The sequence below is a fragment of the Idiotropiscis lumnitzeri genome, chromosome 17 (genome assembly GCF_059441095.1).
Source record: "Idiotropiscis lumnitzeri isolate Australia: NSW breed Sydney's pygmy pipehorse chromosome 17, RoL_Ilum_1.0, whole genome shotgun sequence".
NCBI lineage: Eukaryota > Metazoa > Chordata > Actinopteri > Syngnathiformes > Syngnathidae > Idiotropiscis > Idiotropiscis lumnitzeri.
Window position 1 is genome coordinate 9,591,012 of NC_142407.1, and position 14,914 is coordinate 9,605,925.

General features: G+C 38.7%; 1 protein-coding gene across 9 annotated transcripts in view; it reads right to left on the minus strand.

The window, feature by feature from the left end:
• ntm (neurotrimin) overlaps positions 1-14,007 on the minus strand; it is a 26,585-nt gene extending 12,578 nt beyond the window's left edge. For 6 of the 9 annotated variants that reach the window (XR_015839560.1, XM_088278917.1, XM_088278912.1 and 3 more), the window contains exon 1: positions 13,814-14,007. Coding sequence is in view for 8 of the 9 variants with exons in the window: in XM_088278917.1 (XP_088135043.1) it covers positions 13,814-13,860 (47 nt within the window). In the remaining variant the exon portion in view is untranslated. The remainder of the gene's footprint in view (positions 1-13,813) is intronic. The other 3 variants (XM_088278919.1, XM_088278918.1, XM_088278913.1) reach the window with 2 other exon arrangements.
• Positions 14,008-14,914: the final 907 nt, after the last annotated feature.

Sequence of the window (14,914 nt, forward strand, 5' to 3'; positions counted from 1 at the left end):
TCTCTCTCACTCTCTCTCTCTCGAGATGAGGCCACATGCGCCTCAGACATGCTGAAAATGACGCTGGTGTGCAAGAGGAGTCGACTTTTCTAACGACTAACTATCTATGTAATTCATTTTGACATGCACAGGTGATGTCTTTGTAATTAAAAAAATAAATAAAAAGTTAGTCAAAGCCAGACAACACTTGTCTGAAATCATTAGTAAGAACCTAAACAATTCATGCACTCTATTTGCTGCGGTTGACAAACTCACAAATCCTCCAAATCAAATAACACCAGAACTCCTCTCAACAGATAAATGCAATGAATTGGCCTTCTACTTCTGTGAAAAAGTACAATCCATCAAGTCAGACAACGCAACACAAACCAGCAAGGTGACAAAATGATGCGGTGCTTAAAAATCACCCAAGAATAATTCAAAAACTATGACAGATTTGGTCGAGCAGTTGAAACTACCAACATTCTATTATGAAATCTGTTCAAACCACGTTACAGCTAGTGATGGGAAAAATGAAGCTTCAAATGTGCTTCATGAACCAGTTGTTGTATTTTTGAGTCCTGTAGATGGCACTGATGGTTTAAATACATGGCTTAAAAAATGGCAAGTCTGTGTAATTTCAGTCCAATGTTGAACAGAGAGTGCCACCTACTGGAGTCCAAAAATACTACAACTGCTTCATGAAGCAGATTTGAAGCTTCATTTACCCATCACTAGTTACAGCTACTGGACAACATTTTGTTTTCTAAGGACTGCAATTTAATTCTAGTCCAAATGTCTTGCATACATTTTTTTTCTATTTCCTGTACCCCCTATTGCTGGCTAAACCATGGCAATTTTCACCCTGTGGGACTAATAAAAATTATCATCAGCAAGCTTTGCGGGAGCCTGCTAATGATCCTGATCATTTGAATCAGGTGTGTTGCAGCAGAGAGAGATGGAATGCGGCCCTCGAAGACTGGAGTTTGAGCCCCCTGGTGTAAAGTATATTGCCGTGGGGCTCATTAACACTTCAGAAAACCATAGTCAGTAATAACAATTTGTCGCTACATTTGCAAATGCAAATGCAAGTTAATACGCTACCATGCAAAGAGCCACAAAATCTCTCTATTAAAAACGCACAGAGAAACGGCTGCCACTTCTGGGCCTGACGTCATCTGAGATAAACGGACGGAAAGCGCAAAAGTGTGCTGTGGTCTGACGAGCCCACGTTTCACATTGTCCTGGGAAATGATGCATGTTGTCATCTGGATTGCCATCAGCATCAAATTTAAAATCCAGGATCTAGAGCAAATTAGAGGTTCAAAATTGTAACCAAGACTGATTTGAAATCATCATAATTCTTCATTAATATTCATACAAATTAATTTTTACTGAGGTAAGATATCAAATTGAGGAGTTGCAACCATGCTATCAAGTCCCAAAGAAAAATACGTCTGTTACATAATGTAGACATAATCAAGCCAATGTCAACTGGTGGTTTGTTCTACGTATACACATTATCAAACAAGTTAAGTTAGACTGCCCACAGCAGCCAAATTCCATCAGAATATTGCAAGGAAAACAGGAACAATCCTTTCCAGCTTCTACCCGCTTTGCCAAACAGCAAATGGGTCAATAACCCATCATTATAGAGCTTCACACTTCACTGGCTGCAAATCGACTGCCGGCAGCAAGATGGAGTAAGGCAATGATGCCAAAGCTGATGATGAGACACCATCACTCATTTTGTCTGCCATCGAAAAAGAAAAGAAAAACAACTTGGTAAAGTACCAGGATTCAGATAAAGAAGTGACCGTAGATAATTTGGTCACCTAAAGTATTTTTGGCTCTTTGGTGTTCATACTTAGGTAGATCCTTGAGTTAATATTCTTTCAGTGGGCAAGGACGCAATGGAAATAATGCACTTTCTCAAAATTAAACATGGATATTTTTAAATATTATTCAGATACACATTTGAATGAGCATATTTGTAAAACATACAAAAACATACAAGAAGCAAGTGTTTATTTTAGTTTTCTTTAGCACAGCACATTTCCATAAATTTATTTGTATGATTTCAGTGCGGTCTACATGTAAAAAAAAATGGATTGGTGCCCAAGTAAAGTACAATATGTTTATAATATTTATTTTAGTGCAACTGATCATAGTGGACAGTTTGTGGTTCCATTTAGAATTCACTAACATTTTACACATCAATGCAAATTGCGTTTGTGAATGGCTGCAGCACGCACAAGAACACGGAGACAAGAATGGCGGCCATTTAATAAAAGAATTAATCAAATAAAATCGATATTGGGAACTGAAAATCGAATCGGGGCTTGAGTAAATCGGACAGACATACGATACCGAGGCAAGTTCCACAAAAAAAAAAAAAAAAAAAACTAAAAAAGACGTCAGCATGAGAAAAATAATAAATATGTCCAAGAAGCTCAGGGACAGACTCATGCAAAATCGTATGCAGAGAGCATTCTCCCCAACTCCTTTCGAAGGTTGGGTTGGAGCGAGGTTTGTGTACTGCCCCAGTGATATTCAACCTTTTCCTGACAGCAGCCGCTGGTCCGTAAAGGAAGACGGTGGTGCTTCAGTCCAGTTGCGCTTTGGTAGGCGCTTATCTAACGTCTGACTCCTACAGGCAAAGATGACGAATTAGCTTGTCGACATCCAGAAACGCCTCCTTCCGTCTGAAGTTGTCATTCAAGCGAGTTTTTTGTTTTTTTTTGTTTAAAAAACAGTATTGATCAGCATGGTGTTGATGCGGTTTCGTGTCACCAGCAAGATCAGCATGAAAAAGTTCAACAAAATAGCCCAGAGTCAAAGAGCGGAAACCTCCTTTCTGAACTAAACCACAGCTGCTCAGCAAGAGCCAGCGTTGGCGAGGTGACGAGATGGTGATAGGTGGTGAGCAGCTGGAGGTTTTTTTTTTTGGTTTTTTTTCAGCACCTGAGTGTGTGGGGGTGATCTCTCCAGCGCCGCACCTGTGGCGCATTACAATCACAAGATTTCATCAAGGCATTGGCAATGGCACGCCAGTGTCAGATTATTTTACCTTGCTCACGACTGCTGTAACAAGTGTGAGATTTTCAAGACTCTCGTCGTCATGCTTTGTTCCACGCGTACGCATTTCTTCGCGTTGCTTTGTTTTTCTGGTTCTTGCTCAGTTGTACGGATTTTGATATCCTTATCATTTGTTTGAAAGCCATGTACTGGAGTCCAAAAATACTACAACTGGTTCATGAAGCAGATTTGAAGCTTCATTTACCCATCACTACTACAATGCCAGATTCAAGGGAGAAGTTCCAAATTTGTGACGATGCTGCTGCAGAGGAAAGGTCGGCAGGAACAATGTATTGATCTGGACATTAATTTGTTGCATACTTAGTTTGGATCGACAAGGCTGGGTGCTTCCACTGTATTTTTTCACAAAAACAGACAATTCAAAGAAAATAATTGCAAAAATATTCAATGTTTTATTAAATCTGGAGGATGTTAAGAAACGATAGAAATGTAAGGTCAATAAGGTGGACTGGACGAACTGCGGTATAGCTGGGCCAGGTGATAGGGCAAACCTCATCTCTCAAATGCAATGGAAGCACGTCAGGCCTGATGGATAACTGGAGCTTATGCCTCACTTGACAGTCATGCTCAGTTGATGAATTGTGAAATGAGACAGACAGACAGAAGCAATGGACGGCCCAGAGCCGCACTGAATCACCCCACAGACCGCCAAACTTGAGCCGTAATTTTGATCATTTTATTATATCAAGATTACCCTTGTTGAATGTCCCCTTCTGGTATTTGTACCGTAGTATATTTAGATATTTTAAATGACCTTTAATTTTATATATATATATATATATATATATATATATATATATATATATATTTATATATATATATATATAAAATAAATATATATATTATTTATTTATTTATTTATTTATTTATTGAAGGATTGTAATATATTATTGGCATTATGTTATGCATTTTCGTGGCAGGATTTCGATCATTAACATGAGCACGTTCATGTTATATTTTCTGCAGGTGTTAAGCATTAATAAAACAAAAATCATTTCTCAAATGAAAATAGATGTACCGTTCACAGTATTGACAAGTGGTTGTGTTTACTGGTTTTATATTATTCTCACGTTATATTCATATATTACTTAGTTTAAATGTGTTGAATTCCGTAGACTGTTCATGATTTGCACTCCACGTTTGCACCACACGCACACACACACACAGCCTGCATATACAAGTGACAACCATTCACGTTGTGCGACACCGATAAAGCACATCTGCCACATACACAGTAAAGCCAAAGACGCAACAAATATGACACAAGATTTGCACAACGTGGGTCACAAAGGGAGCACACATAAAAACATAACAAATTGAGCTCTGGAAGCCCATACACACCCACACCAAAGACGAGATTGCAGGATGCCGGAAAACACCAAGCCTTGAGGATAAGCCGCGGGACCAGACGGGGATCAAGCGTGGGACCGGGCCTTGGACCCGTGAGACGGAAGCCGAGAGGAAGGAGGATTTCTACCGACATGAGATATGATAGAAAAAAACTGTCTAGTGTGAGGGACCCTGTACATTGTGCTACATGAGCCTCCCAATTTTCCTCGTCCTAGGTCAAACATACCGGGATAGGGCTCTGTTAAACTTCTGTCGTGGGGCAATACAGACTTGGGGCAAAAATGGAGAAAACAGAAAAATCACAAAGTATGAGTAAATGGTGAAATGCTGTACCAACTACAATGCCAAGCAAAATAAATCTTGGTGCGCCGGTAGTATTTGCGCAGATTTAAATGAAGTAATATTGCCAGTCTCTATGCAAATGAGTCTCATTGATAATGTCAAATTCAGTAAATCGTCTATAGAAAGCCGGTGTAAAATTGGCGCTCCTCTGTGGAAGCGAGGGGACGTATTGAGACCTGTGACATCTGTGGGGGAACGCTCAGACATGTACAAGACTTCGTCCTAAATTACGGATGTCTCAAAATATAAAAAATAAATAAAACTGAAAGAATGGACAATTTGATGTGACTCAAATGTAAATGCCCTCTCCCGTGTCTTTGTGCGAGACGGCTTTCTTGGACAGCTGCCTCCTGCTGACACTGGTTGCTATGCAGGGGACAGAATTGCATGTTGGTTCTTCAGCTGTGCCCTCAATGACTGCAACATTCGCTTCTCCATCTCACACTTTCCCCCGGGCTAATTGACTGTAATGAAATTGCCTGACACAACCTTGAGAGCTGGCCTAATTGTTAGTAAGAAATGTGGAACTGGAAAAACAGATGGTGAAGTGAAAAAATGTGGAGAACACTGGTATCTCAGTGAATGCAGCTGTTTTAAAAAAAAAAAAATGATATGTTTGGATATATGTACATCTATATATAGCGAAAAAGCCTGAATGAAAAATTGAAATGAAAAGATAGGACTTTATGGAACGGCAAAGAAAAAAAATGCAGTTGGTTTTATTTTCTTTACTCTGCTATTCTTGTTGGTTTTCTTGAAAATTAAAATTCAAGATCGAAGCTCAAAACGTCTTGTTAACACTTTATAATAATTACACATTAATAAGCATTAGCTAAGCATTTGCAAATAATGAAGTCATTTATAAAGCATGTTTCTGACATGAATAACACTTATAAAGTGTTACCCATCATTAATTTGCAACTACAGGATGCAGTTGCACACTGAATGATTTTGCGGTTTTTAATGCGATGTGAATCTCAGCGTTACCTTTGTTCTGCCGATACAATTTATGTAAATGACAAATGAAAACACTTTGAATTATGTCATATTAATAAGGTATTCACCAATTCTATGCAAATGGTTGCTCGTGTCTAAAACATGTTTTATAACAATGACTTGTATGCTTATTACTGTGTACTTATTAAAGTATAAAGTGTTAACAACATCTACATTCCCACATTCCAAAAAAAATCCATGGTAGGTTAATTGAACACTCAAAATTGTCCTTATGATCGCTGACTGTCTACATTCTTAAGGTGGTAAGAAATATATATATATATTTTGGTCAAATTCTACATGTGTTGATTAAAATTAGGATCGAGTCAAATGTGATGCCCAGGTTCGTTACACATTTTACATTTTAATCGTATAGAGATTGAAAAATAGTTGACCTATAATTGACCCTTGAGGCAACCCAAACTCAATTTCATGTGTTCTGGTATCCATACAAAAAAGAAACTTGGATCAGCGAGGTAGGACCCAAACCCATTAAAAACAGTACCAGAGAGGCCAACCAGGTTGCGGAGTCTGCTTAAAAAAAAAATGGTGATCTACTTTAGCAAAGGCGTCCCTGAGGTCCAGAAATACCAGGACTGAAAGTTGGCGTGAGTCCACATTATTCTTAATATCATTCTTAATCTTTACTTAGGAGAAATCTCGACCAAGTGTCCTTGCATTAACCAAGGCAAAACTCTCCTCAGCTAAGAGGGACGGATCACGTGTGTAAAAGGTTATATTCTGAGATAAAAGACTGGTTCTGATACCATCGATCTTTCTTCCGAAATGGCTTGCAAAGTTTTCGCACCTTAACTGTTGAACTGAGTTGAGGCAAAAGCAGCTGCACTACACTAGCAGCAACCCACATGGCTAATTCTGTAACCGCAGATGCGAATCTGGAAAAGCAAGGTGGAAAGTAGGTCTTGAGTTCGATAATGCTAGTTTGAGTGATGGAAATATCCCGTATCTGTGATGATCATCCATTATCTTCCTATCTTCCTTCCCGGGCAAAGTCCTTTCCCCATTGCAGCATTGATTGTGGCTACTGAATGTTGCCATGAAATCAATTCTTTACAGAAGAGGGTTGGTTTGTGTATGAACAGACCTTGCTGCAACTTTCACTGATAGCTCAGGTAGCAGCGCTGGAATAGATAAGGATGAAACCAGAGACAACAGGAATCATGGAGCAGGAAATGTATTTGCAGCCTGCTGGAGCAAGAGACATTTGTTTCCAAAGAGGAGGGTGTGCCACATGCACCACTGAGCAAAGAATTTCCACAGTCACGGGCATATATTTTTCGAATCACAGAAGAGAGTAATTCTAAAAGAACATTGAGGCCGTATTCCAGTTGCCTGATTGTGCTCAATTTTGCTTTTTTTTTTTTAACGCATGACTTCATCAGGTTTATGGTAATAACGGACACATTCGGCAGTGCTCAACACCATCACTTTAAAGTCATTACAGTCAAATTATTGCCGGGCTAGTGAGGGCTCACTTCCCATTAATTATTTTGTAGTATTAGCAGCAATCGCCTTTTAGAACGCTTTCACAATTCATTCAACTGTAAAAAAAAAAAAAAAAAAAAAAAAAAAGACTTCTGCTGTGCAACATATTACCTGGAAGTCCGAATGGAAATGTTTGTCTTTGCAACATTTTGATATATTTGGCATTATCAAAACAAGAGTGCAGGCATGCCAGTCTGTGCAGAATGGAGAGAAAGAGAGAGAGACAGAGGGTGTGTGTGTGTGTGTCCTGGGGACAGGGCGAGAGAGATATGGAGTAGATTAGAAGTGGTCTCCTGCCACCAAGTGGAGAACTGATATATTTTATATTACAAATGATGTTTTGAAACATTTCCCACGATCACACATGATTTTGATACACATTAAGAATGACACTCTGCAAAACTCCTCGTCTAAATTTGGCCAGTGGGAAGCAATAACCGAGGCTCCGTGAGAAGGTTCATGGCAGCAAGCGCGATTAGCTTTGATTTGGTATGAAAAGATGTCAAAATTTGCTTTAAGATGAGACCCCCTTTACTTTTAATTAGCATGTCTAAGGAGGACGCTAATCTGTCGTGGACTGTGCGTTTAATGAATAATGAAGCAGTTTTCCACCGGCCTGATAAACGTAGTTGCTTAATGTTAATATTTATATCGGTTCATTCAAATTCTCGCAGGGCACAGTATAGATGTTTTAATCCTCTGGTGCATCGCAACGCAGATCGACATGAAAAATCGTGAACTCTCAGAGGGGCCAAATCCTGATAAGCATTGAATGAAGAAGAGTAATGGACTTTCCCTCCCGGCCCGAGGTCTAATAAATGAAGACGAGGATGCTGAGCATGACTCCCCTCGCCTTTTCGGAGACCTTCATATGGCTTGTTCGTGGGCTGGTATGATATTCACTAATGAATGGAACAGAAAATGAATGGACGCTTTCATGGGGAGAAGAGGCAATCTCAGACGGGAGGGTTCTGCCTCAGGGCCATCGTGGTGGGAAGGCCATCTGGTACCCATGGATCATGCTCAGAATTTATTATTTAAAGGCTGAATGGAGGTGTTTTATTTGCGTTTCACCGTATAGGACATTTGAGGAAGTGTAGCGATTAGGTTCACAGCACACATGCAACAAAGCGAATATTAGTCGCATCTAAACCGTCTGTGTCTGGACGGAACAAAAGGTGACACTGACACCTGTTGTCACACCTTGAGTAGTACAAAGTACATTTAAACATCAATTTAAAATGAGTAAAGTTTTCTTTTAGCACATGAATACATCTACGTCACCCAATCTACATTTTATTAGGCCGGTGCAATATCAATTTTAACTCATTTGAACTATTGTTGTTTCATGTGTGTCACTACATTGCGATGTATACTGATAGCTGCCGGTGTTTATAAGATAGATAACCACACATCATTTAATAACGTGGAGACCTGCGGTAATTATTCCAAAGTGGCAAATGTCATGAACAAAACTGTTTTTAAGGCAAGATGTAGCTATTGTGGGTTTTAATCAGGTGGATCTTGCGGTCTGAAAAAAGTGGTGTGAATAGAAAATTTGCCTGCTGATGGGCTTTAAAAAATGTTTAGGGATTATGAAACCTCTGCCGTTTGTCTGTCGTCATCTACTGGTGCATTTATTTATTTATTTATTTATTCATTTGTTTTATTTTATTTTATTTTATTTTACTTTACTTTACTTTACTTTACTTTTTTTTACTTCACTATATTTTATTTTAATTTTATTTTATTTTACTTTTTTTACTTTACTATACTTAATTTAATTTAATTTAATTTAATTTTATTTTACTTTACTTTTTTTACTTTACTATACTTAATTTAATTTAATTTAATTTAATTTAATTTAATTTAATTTTTTATGGCGAGTGGGGGTGACACAGCTATAGTTACAGAGCCCACCAGAACCTTTCTCAGACACTTGTTGTCACATGAGGAAACTTCACAGATGAGCTCGGACCAGAAAAGCGCTATAGAGATGGCTTTATTTATTGCACTTCATCCCTTTGCTCAAATTAAATGAAATTTAAGATGCTAATTTTGGCTCTCAATTGCTTCTTCGCGCCGCCATGCAAGTCGCTTTTCGTTTTTGCCCACTTAGAGTCTCGCTCGCTCTCAATTGAACTCTTCAGTTAAAGGGCCAGCACACGCAACCGCATTGCAAGATTTCATTCTGCTTCGACTTCTATACACACGGTACTTGACCCATTAAGCGACGATCGGACCAAGGTCGCACAGTAGAGATGACTCGCTCTCTCTCTTTCACTCACTCATTGGCAAGCATTGCTTGCTCGCGTTCATTTGAACTCTCGCTTAAGGGCCAGTACACGCAACAACGTCACACGATTCCGTTCAGCTCTGGGTGCAAATATTTGAATTTTAAACACGGTACTTGACCCAGGTTGACCTAGGTTCCGTCCTTGCTTAGTTTGTCCTTTTTCCATGCCCAAAATGGAGCGTTCCATCCTTGGGACAAAATGCCCTGTTCCTTATACCGTTGTAACGTTTGAATCGTGCCATACTATTCATTATCAGCATGAAAGCTTGTGTGTTTAAAGTGGCTGCATCCACAACCACGTCGGACCTTGGATTTCTCTCAGTCACTTTCATTGCTCTTCGAGATTCTAAAGCGCTATAAAATGCTTGGTGTGTTTTGTGTTTAGCAGCAGCTTTCACGATATTTTCCTTCACCTCTCCCTGCAAGGTCCACCGTACATGTCATCAGTCAGACAAGGTCCTTCAGAATGTCATATTTGACATGAGAAACTTGGATGCTGGTGTGCTTCCTCAAATAACATGACATAACACCAACGATAACACCAGTGGTGATATGGTTTTATGATGGCTCTCATCCTCCCATCTGCTCTCCTCTCAACATTGTCTGCCCAGGACTCCGTATAAATTCTGTCCCTCTGCCATCTGGCCTCATCTGTTAAGCTTTCCTTCATTACTTCTCTCAGTTGCTCCCCATTTGCCCTCCACCACCATGGTATTTAATTAGAAAGTACGAGCTTGTATCTTGACGGCTAAGCTTTGTATTTGTGAAGCAGGCTTTGATTATTTCATTGCTGGGTGCATAGAAACAAACTTTCACCAAAGTAGCCCTGTCCATGGGAAACAAAGGTCGGACTGGAAGCAAAAGCAGACAAAGTCATTACTAATCTGTAGTATTGGGTAAATGAAGCTTCAAATCTGATTCATGAACCAATTGTAGGGTTTTTTTGGACACCAGTAGATGGCACTCTCTGTTCCACAATGGGCTGAACGCACACTGACTTGCCATTTTTTAAACCCTTTATTTAAACCAACAGTGCCATCTACAGGACGCAAAAATACAACAACTGGTTCATGAAGCACATTTGAAGCTTCATTTTCCCATTCAGATTTTGCCTGAAGTCTATCTCAGCTGGTATGGGCCGAGAAATGGGATATACTCTTGCCTGGTAGCCAAACAATCGTAGGGAATATAACTTAACACTTTCTGCCATGCAATAAGAAAAATATTATTAAAAGAACAGATGTATAATTATGTGTAACATTCACGCGTGCCGCTTCTCCTCGGATCTTTTTGCTACAAACATGTCTCAAACATGTTCAGGCTGGTCAACGGCCTTATGGTTGAAAAGAGTATCATGATATAAGTATTTTATATTGATTAATATTCGTATATTAAATATATACTGAATATTATTATTATTATTTATTTTATTATTATTATTATTATTATTATTTAAAATAAAGACCTGGAGAGCAAAAATCTGATTTTAAGTTGTTGTTTTTTTAAATATAACATTTAACTTTTAATACGACATAAGTACAACAATGAAAAAGTCAAACTAATTGTTCAATTTCAATCTCAAATAAACGCCTTTTTAAGTAGCCAATGTGCCAAGCGGGGCACTCTCTTGGAGTGCGCGCATTACAAGTGACCATGCGTCTTAAGACTACTTGATCTTTTTAGCTGTCTCATTATGTCATGGGACATTTTTGACTTGCCTCTGAAGTGCGATGCTGAGAGTGCTTTACTTCAACATCGCGTGTCAATCCAAAGGTGTTTGATTGTGTGAGTATACTCAATATTAATTTTATTGCAAGAATTGCAATTTATTTGCAGGAAGTTAAGTTTAAGCCGAATTTTGATTCATGTGTCGGTGGGCAAGGTGCACAGAAATGCTTCTTGTAAATTGAAAACGTTTTTTTGTTCTGAAAATGTCCGCCTCTTAGGTGCTCATAATTGTGACACAAATCCATCGTCCTAATGTAGCCTCTCCCGCCAGCACGTAGAATGTCGGATTGGGGCTTGCCTTTTATATCAAGCACAATTTCTTTTGATATTGATCATGTGTCTAACGCGGTATACTGGATATTGAATTATCACCCAGCTCTCTGACATATCAATAACAGAAACATTTACAATAATATTCCACCCATCCATTTTAGGGTCACGTGACTATGCTGACTTTGGGAAAGTGGTGGGATTCAGCCTTGATTGGTCGCCATCCTCAATCAGAGGATACATAACGACAAACAATCATTCACACTCACAATTTGTGAACTTGCGATTAACCTGACAAGCATTTATTTAAAATGGCCAAGATTCAAATCCAAAAGCTCACAAATGAGAGGAAGATGTGTTGACTTTCACCTAAATTTATTAGTTTGTTGATTAAATAAATTATGTTGTTATATTAATAACATGCATACGTAGTGGCCAATCATCTCTGCAACAACTAGAGAACAAATAAAAAGCCACACTGGACCACTTGCATTGAGTCTTATTGGACTTTTTCATTGCCTCAAAATGCTTTCGGCGTGTGTTTCTGTTGACCACATTACTTAGTTTGTGTCATGGTCTGTATTTGTTGTTTTTGGTTTAGTGTTTAGTATTTAGTTTCAAGTGTTCCTTTGTGTCTCTCATTAAAGCTTATTGTGCCCGCCTGTGCTTGTCATCTCACTCCCTCGTGCTGACCAATCAGCTTGGTCCAATCCTTTGTATCTTGTCCAGGTGTTCCTTGTTGCCTCGTCGATTTGTTTGGATTTCTCCTCGCTTTCCCCCATGTGGGTTCTCCTACACCTCACCTGACAGCATGTATACCACACTTTTTTGATATCGCCAGTAAAAGTTGATTGTAGTCATTCTGAGTTTCAGGAGTGCTGGTTTGACTTTATTATAGAAAGAAAACAAAATAAATGATGCTGTGCAAAATAACGAATTTAGCCTCTTGTGGGGAAAAAAAAAATCACATGGCGTTGTTCAATCTAGTACTGCCAAACGTTATACAGATATGCCCTTACTGTCTATATTTTTTTTTCTTATCTGCTTTTCAAGCTGTTCTGAAATAATTTCCCTGGGAATGTTTCCCAAAGGGATTAAAACATTTCTAAATCTCATAATACATTGCAGTAATAAGTATGCAAAGTTAGAAAATTATAAAACATTATTCTGTAAAAACTGATTATATTATGTCTAAGATCCGGGAATGTGATTGTCGTTTTTTTTGTTGTTATTTATTTATTTTTTTTTATTTTTTTTGAGGGGGTGGGGGTATTTTCTTTCTTTTCAGTCATCAGCGGGATGTCAAATTAGGTTCGACAGTTTGGCAGAACACGGGGGAGTGAGCTCTCAAAGGGGTCCCAGACGCCCCGCACAGGAAATACTGTTTTCACAAGGACTGATAAAAACTATCATTGGGTGTTTTGTTTTTTTTCCAAGAGAGATATGCATTAAATAAATAAACAACAACAAAATGCACAAATACATCCACACAGGGCCATTTGTACTGACAACGTAGAAAAGTAGATTTTGGGTTGATCACGTCCAGATTCAGAATTAACCACAGACTAAAGCGGATTAAAAAGCATTTGTTTCAACCTTTCTGGAACCTAGAGTTTCCATCAATGTTGTATTTTCGTCCCAGAAATGTTGAATGATTAATAACAATTTCTATGGTGGTGTCGAGCGCTGCTCCACAATTCGGAGCTGGATCTCCTTTCTGGATGCAAACAGTCGCATTGCTAAGGCTTAACTCCAACGACTTGACCACAAAGTCTGCGTGGATTAGGTACTTCTACTTAACTTGTCAGCGAAGACCGCCCAGGCGATATTTATCGCGTCTAAACAAATGCCAACAACTGACAGACTATTGAACGAGCGGTTAGTCCATATAGAATCAATCTAGTCTTGCAGAAACGCTCAGAAGCTCAACCTTCGTCAGGCAACGAAGCCAAATCGAGGAAAAACTGATTTTCTTTCCTCAATAGACCCAGAACTGAGTTGCAGCCCAATATAACTGATGAAAAAAAAATAATACACTCAAAGCAGCCATTAGATATCTGCAGGAGTTAAAACCCTAATCTCTTTATTTTCAGCTTCAGTTTAGATGTGATTTGATGTCATGTGCAGGCGCAACAATCAGCCGCATGCAGACTCGATTTGAGTGAGAACATTTATAACCCGGCGACAGCTGCATCAAATCGTTAGTGAGAGACAACAAGTGCTTGAAGGATAAAAACTGTTACCTACCTTGCCCTATCAAAAGGATGGCCATCCCGACCAGCATAACCCAACATATAGGTTGTGGCATCTTTATTGATCTGTTTGTCGTCTATGTGGTGTATCCAAATCCTTTAATATGTTTTTTTCCACGCGTCCTCCTCTTTTGGGGTAGATAATCCACAGCCACGGCGCTCAAAGTCTCCTTCAACTAAGAGGTTATTGGTAGCTGCGCTGCAAATAAGTTAGCGTTCATAGACATAAACACTTCCGGTGTGTTTCTTTTCAAAGTAAAACATATTGTATTGGATGTGCGTGTTAGCGCCAAATAGGCTTCCACGTTCGCCGCACTTCCTGGATATGCGTTTGGTCGCTTGATATATCGACGACTAGTACCTGAACAAGCAGTCGCAGAACGCCATAGACGTTTTTGTGAAGAAATTTGAGTCACAATATTTATTTTGTATTTAACTCTAATCAATAATTTACAAAATGTTTTTTTAATACATGAATAATATGGGAGATACAATTTGATGTTGATATTCATTGTGTACAATAAGGGAATGAAATGAAACTTAAAATTAAACGCATTTCATCACATTATTTTGACCGTGTGGATCATTTTTTCCACATTTTTAAAATTGACCCACAGTCATTCCTTGTTGGGACATTGTTGGAAAAATCCCTCCCACCATGCAGAGAATATGAATGTTGGATGACACAAATCATTTGTGCCAAGTACTGTTTGAGCTGAGGGAAGGGGCTTCATTTAGTCAGGCCATAGCGTTGTCTAATAACACTAAAAAGTGCTTTCCGCCATCTAGTGGCAACTTTAAACAATTACAAAGAGGGGGGTGGGTCGGAAGGAGTAGACCCCATCATATTAGCAAAACTAATCTGAATAGGGGTGGTGCAACAATTGTGTGATAAAAAAAATAATGGGCCAGGTCAATTATATACAAGATTTAAAATGTCTCTGTGGGATCAATTTACTGTAATAATGAAATAACAATTCATTCTGCTGTTTAGATTGTACTATTTATGAAATGTATATAGCTAGAACGAATCAATGGTCGCATTTAAAACAAATATATTTCAATTTTTAAATATGATTAAAACAGCAGCATTTAC